This window comes from Eleutherodactylus coqui, chromosome 13 (assembly GCF_035609145.1).
Source record: "Eleutherodactylus coqui strain aEleCoq1 chromosome 13, aEleCoq1.hap1, whole genome shotgun sequence".
Classification (NCBI taxonomy): domain Eukaryota; kingdom Metazoa; phylum Chordata; class Amphibia; order Anura; family Eleutherodactylidae; genus Eleutherodactylus; species Eleutherodactylus coqui.
In genome coordinates this window covers 20,403,097-20,416,359 of record NC_089849.1, presented here as the reverse complement: position 1 = coordinate 20,416,359, position 13,263 = coordinate 20,403,097, and the positions used below count along the sequence as shown (strand labels likewise).

General features: G+C 44.3%; 1 protein-coding gene across 1 annotated transcript in view; it reads left to right on the top strand.

The window, feature by feature from the left end:
* The first annotated feature begins 8,194 nt into the window (after positions 1-8,194).
* EDN3 (endothelin 3) overlaps positions 8,195-13,263 on the top strand; it is a 65,363-nt gene continuing 60,294 nt past the window's right edge. The window contains exons 1-2 of the mRNA XM_066587758.1: positions 8,195-8,396; positions 11,188-11,512. Of these exons, the coding sequence (XP_066443855.1) occupies positions 8,345-8,396; positions 11,188-11,512 (377 nt within the window). The 5' untranslated portion in view covers positions 8,195-8,344. The remainder of the gene's footprint in view (positions 8,397-11,187; positions 11,513-13,263) is intronic.

The following is a 13,263-nucleotide window of genomic DNA, read 5'->3' as shown; positions in this document are numbered from 1 at the left end:
TAGTAGTAATAGTGCTCCCACAAGTAGTGCCCCAAGTAGCAATAGTGCCCCCAATAGTAAATGGCCGCAGTAGTAATAGTGCCCTGAATAGTAAATGGCCCCAGTAGTAATAGTGCCCTCAATAGTAAGTGTTCCCAGTAGCGTCCCCAGTAGTAATAGTGCCCCTAGAAGTAAGTGTCCCCAATGGTGGCCACACTAGTAGTAGTGCCCACACATGTAATTGTACCCAGTAGTGCCCACAGTAGTAATAGTACCCCCAATAGTAAGTGTCCCCAGTAGTGGTCGCAGTAGTAATAGCGCTCCCAAGAGTAAGTGGCCCCAGTAGTAATAGTGCCCCAATAGTAAGCATTCTCAGTAGTGTCCCCAGCAGTAATAGTGTCCCTGCAAGTAAGTGGCTTCAGTAGTTCCCCCAGTAGTAATAGTGCTCCCAAGAGCAATTGTCCCCAGTAGTAATAGTGTCCCCAATGATCTTCATATGTAGTATGTATCATGTGGATGCATGCGCACCTGTGATCTCCATATGTACTATGTATCACGTGGATGCATGCGCACCTGTGATCTCCATATGTAGTATGTATCATGTGGATGCATGCGCACCTGTGATCTCCATATGTAGTATGTATCATGTGGATGCATGCGCACCTGTGATCTCCATATGTAGTATGTATCATGTGGATGCATGCGCACCTGTGATCTCCATATGTAGTATGTATCATGTGGACGCATACGCACCTGTGATCTCCATATGTAGTATGTATCATGTAGACGCATGCGCACCTGTGTATCATGTGGATGCATGCGCACCTGTGATCTCCATATGTAGTATGTATCATGTGGATGCATGCGCACCTGTGATCTCCATATGTAGTATGTATCATGTGGATGCATGCGCACCTGTGATCTCCATATGTAGTATGTATCATGTGGACGCATACGCACCTGTGATCTCCATATGTAGTATGTATCATGTAGACGCATGCGCACCTGTGATCTCCATATGTAGTATGTATCATGTGGATGCATGCACACCTGTGATCTCCATATGTAGTATGCGTCATGTGGATGCATGCGTACCTGTGATCTCCATATGTAGTATGTGTCATGTGGATGCAAGCACACCTATGATCTCCATATGTAGTATGTATCATATGGATGCATGCGCACCTGTGATCTCCATATGTAGTATGTATCATGTGGATGTATGCGCACCTGTGATCTCCATATGTAGTATGTATCATGTGGATGCATGCGCACCTGTGATCTCCATATGTAGTATGTATCATGTGGATGCACATGTACCATGTGGATGCATGCGCACCTGTGATCTCCATATGTAGTATGTGTCATGTGGATGCATGCGCACCTGTGATCTCCATATGTAGTATGTGTCATGTGGATGCATGCGCACCTGTGATCTCCATATGTAGTATGTATCATGTGGATGCCTGCGCACCTGTGATCTCCATATGTAGTATGTATCATGTGGATGCATGCGCACCTGTGATCTCCATATGTAGTATGTGTCATGTGGATGCATGCGCACCTGTGATCTCCATATGTAGTATGTGTCATGTGGATGCATGCGCACCTGTGATCTCCATATGTAGTATGTATCATGTGGATGCATACGCACCTGTGATCTCCATATGTAGTATGTGTCATGTGGATGCATGCGCACCTGTGATCTCCATATGTAGTATGTATCATGTGGATGCATGCGCACCTGTGATCTCCATATGTAGTATGTATCATGTGGATGCATGCGCACCTGTGATCTCCATATGTAGTATGTACCATGTGGATGCATGCGCACCTATGATCTCCATATGTAGTATGTACCATGTGGATGCATGCGCACCTGTGATCTCCATATGTAGTATGTATCATGTGGATGCATGCGCACCTGTGATCTCCATATGTAGTATGTATCATGTGGATGCATGCGCACCTGTGATCTCCTTGCTTGTGATTTATAAGAATCACATAGCAGCTAGAGGATATTAAATGGAGTAGATTAGGGGCCCAGAGCCTCTTCACCTCCTGGAGTCGATATTTCTGTACATCCGGAAGAGTAATATGAACCTCACTTGGTTGGGCACAACCATACGGCCACCTTCACCCGTGGTGTATTCGCTCGAAACTATCCACTATGGAGACCCCTCAGTATAAGGCCGGTGTCATACAGGCGTAAGCTTATTTGCACGGCATACTTTTGCAATGGGCATTGCGTATTTCCTGAGCGCATGTGTGTGTTTACTGAACTTTTCGCTTGGGCAAATCGTGCGCATTTACACGTGCGAAAAAAATCACACGAGCCGCCATTCAATGAAATGGGCAATAACGTTAATTAGTTCAATATGTGCTATTTTTGTGCACAAATTCACAGGAAAATAGAGCATACTGCGTAACCGCACCCATTTATTTCAATGAGAGCCATGTCTGCAGTTACCAGCGCCGGCCACTACACCGAGGTTGGCGTGGAGGCTTCCGCTCTGACCCCTATTATTATGGCGCTAACAACTTTCACAGCTGATTGGACGGGGTTTCGAGCGACGGACTCCAGTCGCTCCACTATTGATGACCTACCCTGAAGATAGGTCATCAATAGTATTTTTGACCGGAACACCCCTTTAAACATGTGTAACCATGGCGACCATAAATTAGAAAATAATTAGGGAGCATTTTTTTTATACGTGCGTGAAAAATGCATGCACAAAAGATGCAAATTGCGTTGAGGGCTTCTTCAGACGACCGTAATTTTGTCCTGTCTTGCGTCTACGAAAATCACACCCGCAAACCAGCACGAAGCGAAACAATTGATTTGTGATGGGCGGCAATAAAGGTTGCATCATACCCGCATGAAATCCGTTCAATGCGATTTTTTTTTTAATCACTACATGCGATTTTTACGCGTGTGTAAAAGCAGCGATGTGATGCGATGCGTTTTCACTTGCTTGTGTGAATATGACTTTACGCCGGGCTAACACGAACGGATTTGAATTGTAGATTCTGCGATCGCCATCTGCGTGGAAGGTCCGTGGTAAAACGCAAGCATTTAAAGCCATGTATTTTTGTTGACACTCACACATACAAATTGCGTATTCTGTGAGCAGAAGAAAGATCCCAGCATGCTCTGCGGGAGGTGATCTGCACTCGCTCTTCTCTTGCAGCGTGCTCTGCGGGAGGTGATCTGCACTCGCTCTTCTCTTGCAGCATGCTCTGCGGGAGGTGATCTGCACTCGCTCTTCTCTTGCAGCGTGCTCTGCGGGAGGTGATCTGCACTCGCTCTTCTCTTGCAGCGTGCTCTGCGGGAGGTGAACTGCACTCGCTCTTGCAGCGTGCTCTGCTTTAGTGCCGATTCCGTGTGGAAGTCTTCCATTAAAGTCAATGGATGCGAGTGTCCTGCAGCCAATTAACATTGTGTATGAGTGGTGGAAACACTCGCAAGTTCATAAGGCTTCTTTCACACAAGAGCATAAACGGCGCGTTTTCACGCCCGGGCACATATACGGTACCCATGTGAAGCATTGGTTTCCAATGCAGCCGTTGACATGGGCGAATATACGGCGCGTAAATATGCCAGGATCGCGATAAATAGAACATGTACGATGGCGGCGCATATACGCTCAGCCAAAACATAGTTCTGGAACTATCTTTTGGCAAATATACGCCGGCTGGTCCCATAAACTCCTATGGGAGCAGGGAAAGAGAAGGGAGGGGAGGCATTTTTGCAGCGTCCAATGCTGTGAAATGCTTACAGGTGCCTCTATATAGACACTGGAAGGCATCCTGAGGATTTGGGCAGATTGGGGGATTTTTGGGGTGTGGCGTATTTTTTCGTTAAAAATGACACTTGCGGTCGTGTGAATGGGCAAGAAAATGCTGTCCGTGATCGCGGAAAAACGCCCATTCAGGTGCTTATATGGAGCGGGCGTAAAAACGCCGTCCCTGTTTATGGTCTCGTGTGAAAGAAGCCTAAGGCAACAGATAGAAGATGCAGAGAGAAAGAGAAAGAAAGAGATTAAGAGAAAGAAAGAAAAGAGATAGATAGATAGATATGTGATAGATAGCTATGTGATAGATAGATAGATAGATAGATAGATAGATAGATAGATAGATAGATAGATAGATAGATAGATAGATAGATAGATAGATAGATAGATAGATAGATAGGAGATAGATAGATAGATAGATAGATATGAGATAGATAGATAGATAGATAGATATAGATAGATAGATAGATAGATAGATAGATAGATAGATAGATATGAGATAGATAGATAGATATGAGATAGATAGATAGATAGATATGAGATAGATAGATAGATAGATAGATAGATAGATAGATAGATAGATAGATAGATAGATAGATATGTGATAAATAGATATGTGATAGATGATAGATAGATAGATAGATAGATAGATAGATAGATAGATAGATAGATAGATAGATATAAATAGTAGATAGATAGATAGATATGAGAGATAGATAGATATGAGAGAGAGATAGATATGAGATAGATAGATAGATAGATAGATAGATAGATAGATAGATAGATAGATAGATAGATAGATAGATAGATAGATAGATAGATATAAATAGTAGATAGATAGATAGATAGATAGGAGATAGATCGATCTGAGATAAATAGATAGATAGATATGAGATAGATAGATGGATGGATAGGAGATAGATAGATAGAAAGCCTGGGTTGTGTTCTAATGACCATTTGCAATTACTTTTTGCGATGGATTGCAGGTCTTCCGCTGCAGATATCTGATTGCGGAATCTGACCCGTTTGTGTGGACCCGGTCTTACTAAAGCCAGAAATGTTCATCTCAGTGTCAGTAAGGTGCCTGAAAGCGAACATTTTTAAGATGTAAATACTTTTTCTATATAAAAATAGTTGGCTCAAAAATCATTCCGGCATCCAGTGACTCCTCAGCCGCAGCGCTCCACCTGGTCGGTGAGACGGAGGTTATCATGAGAAGGCAAAGCCCGTGAGGTCATCATTAACCGCTACAGAGAATTATGTCCACTTTGTGGGATTATTTCAGAGACACTTTGCCCGTTTCCCTCGGTGACCTCATTGGTTCCAGATTTACAGCGTTGATGTCCTGGTTGGTGGCATGTTGTGTAGCCTTCTGTGATTATCTTATCACTCATCAGTGCCCGAAGTCTAGATAGTTATCTGTGTCAACAAGAAGGTAAGATCTCTGGGGCAGTCACCTCCTGGTGCTCAAGATGAAGATCTCATTAACCCCTTAATGATGCGGCGTATTTTGGCCATTAGGCTACATGCACACCAGCGTGAATCTCCTGTGAGTTTCGTATGTATTCCGTAGTGAATACGGATGCAAAACAGATTTTTCACATTCTGCATACACACCAAAAAGGCACCAAATGTGCACCAAAGACGCACATACACACACAGTGAAAATGGTGCATATGCCCGCGTGCGTGAGGCCTTTAAGGGGTTTTCAGGGAGAATATTATTGATGACCTGTCCTCAGGATAGATCATCAATAGTTGATCGGCCCGGGTCTGTCGCTCGGGATTCCAACCAATCAGCCAAGCAGGCGCATGCTGTCAGTGCCGCAAATACACAGAGGAAGCAGCGTAAGTCTCCGCACTGACCTCTGTGTAGTGGCCAGCGCTTGTAACTGCAGGCAAGGCTCTCATTGAAATCCATGAGAGCCATGCCTGCAGTTACAAGTGCCTGCCACTACACAGAGGTCGGTGTGCAGGCTTCTGCTCCAACCTCTGTGTATTTGCGGCGCTGACAGATTGCGCCTGTTCTGCTAATCGCTTAGGGTCCCAAGCGACAGAATCCGGGGATAGGTCATCAATAGTATTCTCCCTGGAAAACTCCTTTAAACACTAAATGTCTGGTATGTATAGGTCTAAGGGTGCATTCATACGGGTGAGAGCGAATGCGTGACTTTCATCGCATAGCTGACAGACACTCCGTCCGTGTGTTGTGCAGTGTACGGAAGGCTGCACATCTGGACGTTCTACTCCCGCGCGAGCCCCCCTCGGAAATGGAAGATGTTGCAATTTTTCCATTTTGCAGAAATTACTGTGGGAGAAAGATTGACCATTACAATAACGGCTTGTATTTTCGTGCGTCTCACAATGCACAAAACTCGCACCATTTTCTCTGCAACATGAATGCACCCTAATACTCCTCACAAGTTGGCACAATTGGATCCAGCCTAGACAGTCCTCTGTGAGCTAAACTACCTGAAGTCCCGTACACATTAAACTTGATGACCGCAGATGATTTGAACCAAAAAGGGTCACTCTTTGGGCAAATTTTAGCAATTAATCGTTCTATTCCCCAGCATCTGGAAAGCAGTTGGCTGCATCTGAAACTTTCATCCGATAGTCAGACTAAAGATCCATCTTTGAACGTAGTACCCCAGGAATCTCTTCTGTCGCCCAATGTCATTGAACACGTACGCCAGCTTGTACAACTGTAACAGGCAATGCAGGCTGAAATGTGTACGGCAGCGTCTGCCAAACGGTCGTTTACCAGGTGATTGCTTGACAGTTGTTCAATGATCAACCTACTTCTATCCGATGTGTATGGCCACGACCCTGAAACATCACATGATATTAGTGCATTATGAGATGCACAGATATAAACCCCATTCTTATGAATGTGGGCGTACACATGTGCAATTTTTTTCCCTGTGTTGCATCATGGTGCAAAATCGTGGCATGTCCTACCTTTGGGCATTCCCTCCTAACATATTGCCCATTGTTTTCAACAGGACCAGAAAACACACAATGCGAGGTTTCCAGAGAATCGCAACTGTACTGAAATGACGGGGTGCGTTTTTGACACAAAACCACCTCCCATCCGCTGGTACATCACACGTTCGTGAGCGCGATATCGGGCAGAGATTCTGTTTTTACTATTGAAACAATATGCTATTTTCACACGCGTGTGCGGCGCGGTGATGAGTTTTTCTCACAAAGGCATCACAATCGCAGGCAAAAATCACAGATTGACCCATTTCTGATATTGCACTTGCCTGTGTGATAACCCCCTCAGGCCAGGCTCACATGGGTGTCAGCGCATTTCGGCTGCACAAGTAAGCTGCATGTTTGCACAGCTGAATTGCGCTCTGGCCTATGTATTTCACCCATGTGAATTTGTGTGCGCGTATATCTGCAGAGAATACGCAGGTTTACTACGTATGTTGTGCACATTTACGCAAGCCCATTGATTTCACATGCATACAAGATAGGTCATGTCACTTTTTTCTTGTGATTGCACATTGCGTGGAAAAATAGGTAATACGATGTGCAAAAAATGCGTAATACGATGTGCAAATACACTTGTGTGAACAAGCCCTTAGCCCAATGGGTTCATTCACATTTCCATTTTTTTTACACGCATTTCGGTTGCACAAAAAAAAAATAGAACATGTTCTATTCTTCTGCGTATTTGCGCACCAAAGGTTGCCATAGAAGTCAATGGGAGATGTGCAAAGCTGCGCACAACATGCAAGGAAATGCGTGAAAAACTGCAAAATTCCGCAGAAAACAAACACATCTGGAAGTCATTGGTCATTTCAATGAATGCGTTGGTTTACCGTGTACAAGTCAACATGCCTTACGGGCAGAAACGGTGCAGCAAAATACGCTGATACGTGCGCAAAAAAAGACTTGTTTAGTGCGCAGATACGTTGTGCAATTGCGCGTATGCTTATGTGCTGCCGGCTTTATTCACAGAGGATTGTCTAGTCTGGATACAATTGCAGCGAGCTCTCAGCTTTGAGAAGTATTAGGTGGTCTAGATGTCTCCATTCACCCACAGCAAGAAGAGATCCTAAAAAAAATATTAGGAATTGGAACACAAAGTATGTTAGAAAGTTACTGAACTCCAACAGTTCGGCTGCATCTGACGAAGGGTCTCAGTTTGTAGTAAGTGATACAGTTGTGTAAACATGTCCTACTATTACAAACAATGCAACAATGTTGCAATGTGCATGAAATAAATGCCACGTGACCTGTACACAGTGGGAAGCGATCAATGACACACAGCAAACACTTGTATCCCATCAGGAAGGCTCTGCCTGATCCTAGAAGAGTGCTAATAACGCTCTTGGCCTGTGGGGGGCGCCTGCTCCCCAGCTTTATATCCTCTCTCTGATCTCTTCTTATGCACAGAGCAGCAGGGTATCTCTCCAGTATTGCTCAGCTCCAGCAGCCTGCAGTTACCTCACTTCCCAGTGGCATAGGCAGGAATGGTCACCCCAGGACAGGGCAGCCTGGCAGGGATTATCTAGAGCAGCTGTGGCATCACATCCTGGATACTTTACACCTGGGTTCATGGAGCAGAGGCTATTGATTATACTGGGACTGCTGGTCACTTCTAACACAGGTAAGTGCACTGAAAACTTTTGGAGTTCTCTTTTATACTATAATAAGGTGAAAATAGGAGTGGTGGCACTACAAGTCCCAGCAGATGTGAATGTGTGTATTCTTCAGCTGTTTGAGATTAGAAACCTGACCATCACATTTATTGAATGGAGTACCTCACTATAGAAAGTGTGCTTTATAGCTCCCCCATGCACTTTGGGGTTCTCAGTTTATGAGCTTGGTGAGGACAGGGCTTCCCTTAGGTCCATACAGTAAATACCCCAGCTGTGCAGAGGACTTGGGAATTATTGGGTTCACCTGATTCATGTGAATGGTTATAGCCTTGAGGTCTAGAAATATCAAGAATTGAGGGGGTTGTCTGATGCAGATAGTCGGTATTAGAAGTAAAAGGGGTGTTTTGCTTTTGGTGGTCTCTATATTACCTGTGGGCATCTGATAGGTCTATATGCTAATGGTCATTATTGGCTTATCTCTTGCAGTGTAATCTGGTATAAAATGGCACACAGTTTTCTGCAGTTTAGGAGAATATACAAATTTTTATCCTGGGCACTCTTAATATAACCCTATAGATAAGAGTTGATGTTTGAAACCACAGTGGCATGAAGACCTACACATGCAATCCCATAGGAGACATAACCTGTAAGAATGCCCTGCAAGCAAAAGCAACTGAAGTAGGGCGATTACTTGCCTGCATTTAGTGAAGCCTTGAAATGGATCTTCACATTCAGCAGACTCCATGCAGAGATGTCTGAAACTGAAAATCACTTGCCTGTATGTGAATGGGACTGTATTTGCTAGCAAGCACATGGATGGGGGCTCAGAAATACCCGCGACTACTGCTGCATCTGAATGTTTGTGAAGGCCAGATTCACGTGAGTGTAAGTGTATCTGCGTGCGTTTTTGCTGCGTGGGCGTTACGTTTTGGAGTGCACATTGGCGTATTTTACTGTACTTTTTGCGTGTGCAAAGAGAAATGCAACAATGCTCTCAGCCATTGAAGTTTAATGTGTTATTTCCCTGCGCAAATTCACAGGAAGATAGAGCATGCTGCGTCAAACACACGTATATGAACGGATCCAATAAAATCCATGAATCTGGCCTAAGGGTATGCTCACATGAGCGTTTTTTTCCCCCCTTTTTCGTCCAATTTTCAGACTTAAAAAAAATCAAACAGAAATAAAGTATATTATTTTAGGTGGTTTTAGTCGCACATGCCAGATTATGTATGTCCTATTTTATTACGATTTTTTTGGGATGAAAATTTAAAAAATCGGATTGCACTTGATGCATTTGCAATCTGACCTTATAGATTCTCTCTGACCATAGACTGGAAGTTTTGTCGTGATCAAGCCAACTTTTCAATATTGGCCTACTTCTTGTTAGAAGGTCCAAGCACAAAGTGTAGCTTGAATTTACCGGAATAACTTCTTGTGCATAATGCTTGTTGCTGCACAGGGATCCTCTTTTGTAGGGCATCCTAGTATTCATCCCTAAATGCAAGTTCTACAGTTACATGTGTTCTGCCTGGTGGGAAAAAATGTGTGTGCGTGCGTGCGTGCGTGCGTGCGTGTGTGTGTGTGTATATAGTAAATCCTATATAACTTTCGTTTGTGGTTTTGTAGTTATTTTCGGGTTGTGGCATTACCACAGTGTTTGATATTATAAACATCGCACCACAGGGGTACAACTAAGACCAGATTACTGTAAGACAGCTGTGGGGGTCCCTCTTTCACCAATACGAAATCGGTCGGTGCCACTGACTTGTGTAAGGTCATTTACATGGGGTGGTTATCACCCGAATAGCTGCTGGAAATTGCTAAATCAGGTGATGGTTGTCCTGTTTACACACGGCTGCCAACAGGGACTCGGCGAGAAATCGCTCCCTTCTCGGAGTCACTTTGTTTTCAGCTCCCCTAAAAACCATGTGATTATTGGCCCGTGTAAACAGGCAGTACATCTATGAAGAACTGCCTGTTTACTTAGAATGCAGGCAGGTGGCCTGGAAAACTCTGGCGCGCTCCGCCTCCATTCTCTGAACGATTATCGCTCCTGAGTGAAAGCACGGGACTGTCAGTTGTCCCGTATAAAGGTACCTTTACATTGAACCCACAGGTGTCTCTATACAAGGTCTCACCAATTTGCGGTGGCTTGAACGACTATTATGTCATATGGCCATGATGTGGCTTTCCTTGTACTGCACCATGGAATGTGTTGGAGCAATATACTATATATATATAAAATGTGCCTGTTTTCTATAGTGCTTATGAAACTGTGAGCAAGACTGGCATTGAATTGGTGCAGACCCCGGTCTTGTTACGCGTGCATTGTTTTATGTGGTGCCAGTCAGTACTGATGCCAACTTCACTGCTGGCAGAGCCGCGGACATGCACCTTAGTGGTGCGTTACTCACGCCTTTGCCCCCCAGATAATTCCATGCTTGTTACTCAGAATTTAACTCTTGTGTGACCGTGCAATAGGACGGCGCTGTGTCTCCATAACTGTGGCTATAACTTGCCGTATTGCATGACACATTCTCAAGGGAGAAGCATTTTAAGGATCCGTCCACATCAACTATTTTTATAGCCCCAATGCATCTGAAATATAGAAGGAAGCAACTTTGCGAATAGTCTTGCATAAAAACTTTCTGCCGTCTTCTGTATACAGCTATGTGTTTCCATAATTTTGTGATCATAGAAGCAATAACAACAAAGAATGTGGTTGTAGAAGTAGAGAACATGACATTGTGTGAGCATGGTATATGTCCCTTATTACTATCTCTCTTGTCCTTTTAGGGTTTGTTCTGGCTCTTCTGCCCCAGCTCCCAGGGGGTAAGGGCAACCTCCAAGTTAAGGAGGGAGAAAGAAAAGCAAGCAGGGGAGAGAAGGAGTCGGCAACTATCTTCCTCCAAACAGGAGTGACCCTTCCACCTGGGTCAGCTTCACCTGGACCTCAAGGAACCCCAATACCTGGATATGAGCAGATGAGCCCTAGCTTTCACCTGGAGCCTGATTCTGGGGGAGCCCACAGGAGGGAGCGACGCTGCACATGTTACACATACAAAGACAAGGAGTGTGTCTACTACTGTCATCTGGACATCATATGGATCAATACGCCTGAGTAAGTAAAGGTACTCATCCTGCCTCATCTTCTGTATGACGGGGTGGGGTGTCCCCTCAGAGAAGGGGGATGCAATCGACCCCTTATGGATCAGGAGCTTGTATAGTGAGTGTACTGAGCTATACATTGGTTCTTCATATGGGTCATGTAGCTGTTTCTTATGTCCGTGGCTCTGCCTAGAGTCAGAAGGTCAGCACCTTTTGATTAGGTGGGGGTCCGACCTCTATGATGCTCACACACTTGTTGGTCCCATTCACTTTGATTCCCAGCATTGGTGGGGGTCGAAGAGCTTGAACATCTCCACCACCCCCACTCAATGTAGTTTGTTTTAAGACCTGCCTGACTGATGGGTCTAAAGAGTAAAGCTAAAAGGGTTATTTGCTGGAAATTGTGGATGGAAGCCCCTTAGGTCAAGGCCAGATATTGCTGTATGCTGGGGTCACCTGGTCATTCTCCACATGGGTATCACAATGCCGTCTGCGCCGTGACTTCTTGGTTCTCCATGGATCTGGAGTGAAGTCAACAGGTCACCCTGGACATGTGATGCACCAGGCGGCACATGCACTCTGTCATTCAGCCATGAGGGTGTAACATGCCCTTTAGTACTATGGTAGCCGGGTATACTGTCTGTAAAAAGGCCACGTTGTGACAGAGGCATCTTCTGTGTGGGCCTGTGTTATCCTATGGATCAGTAATTGAGATGTAGTCAGCCTAGCACTTGAGGTTTAAGTCTCAGTGATCATGTTATAGTATTATTCATCAGTAGTCTCAGACTGGTCTCGCTACCTAAGTGGGGGTTGCCCTTTTCAGGGCGGGTGCTCCGCTAAATGAACTATTCTGGTTTTGGTGGTTCTGTCCACCAGGTATGTGGATTCTTCCATATCTTGTTATATTCAGTTCTGTTCTTATTTGTTTTTTTTTTAAAGAACATTTATTGGGCATTTTCGTATAATACAGTTCAGTCATTCTTAGTTAATCTGAGACAGGCCGGTTTGTCTCTATTTTTGTTTTTGAAACTTGACCCCTCCGGTTATGTAAACTAGTAGACTCAGATGTGACATGGGACTGATCCAACAGATGTATCCCAATGATGTGACTCTTACAGTATGACCCTACGTGCCTATGACAATCTACAAATTATCACTGGTCACTCGTTTCCTTCTTGGTTTTTCCAATTTGCTTGTCCTAATGAGGGCACCACTGTAATTCTTGATGCGGTTAGTAAGGTCACCAAACAATCCCTAATCCCATTGGAGTATATGACTACCGTGAGTTTTCTGCCGATGCTTGTGGTTCTTGAGAGATGAACGTACCGATTTGCTTGTTTGAGGTAAGACTATTGAGTGGTGGACACACTCAATAGAGAATACACTAATCAGGAGAGGTTATCTGTTATGATTAGGATATTGGCATTACATAATATGGGAAGCCGCCTGCTTATCATTGTATAGATGCAGTTTATAATGTGTCACCGCTATAGACAGACATTGAATTCTAGACTTGCATCCAATAGCCAAGCCAGATATTCACATATACAAGGTATAGTCAAGAAGCCTTATCTAGCGCTATATATCAGTACCGGTGTCCTATAGTGAGATACTGTAACAATAGCGTACTTGAATGGGAATCATGGATGTGTTACACGATGGTATGGGGACCCAGGAACATGGGTTTAAATTTTTGTGTTGTGGACCCTATAAGAGAGAGGGTGAAACCCAATTGCAAAGTTAAAGAATGGCATGTGAGACGCA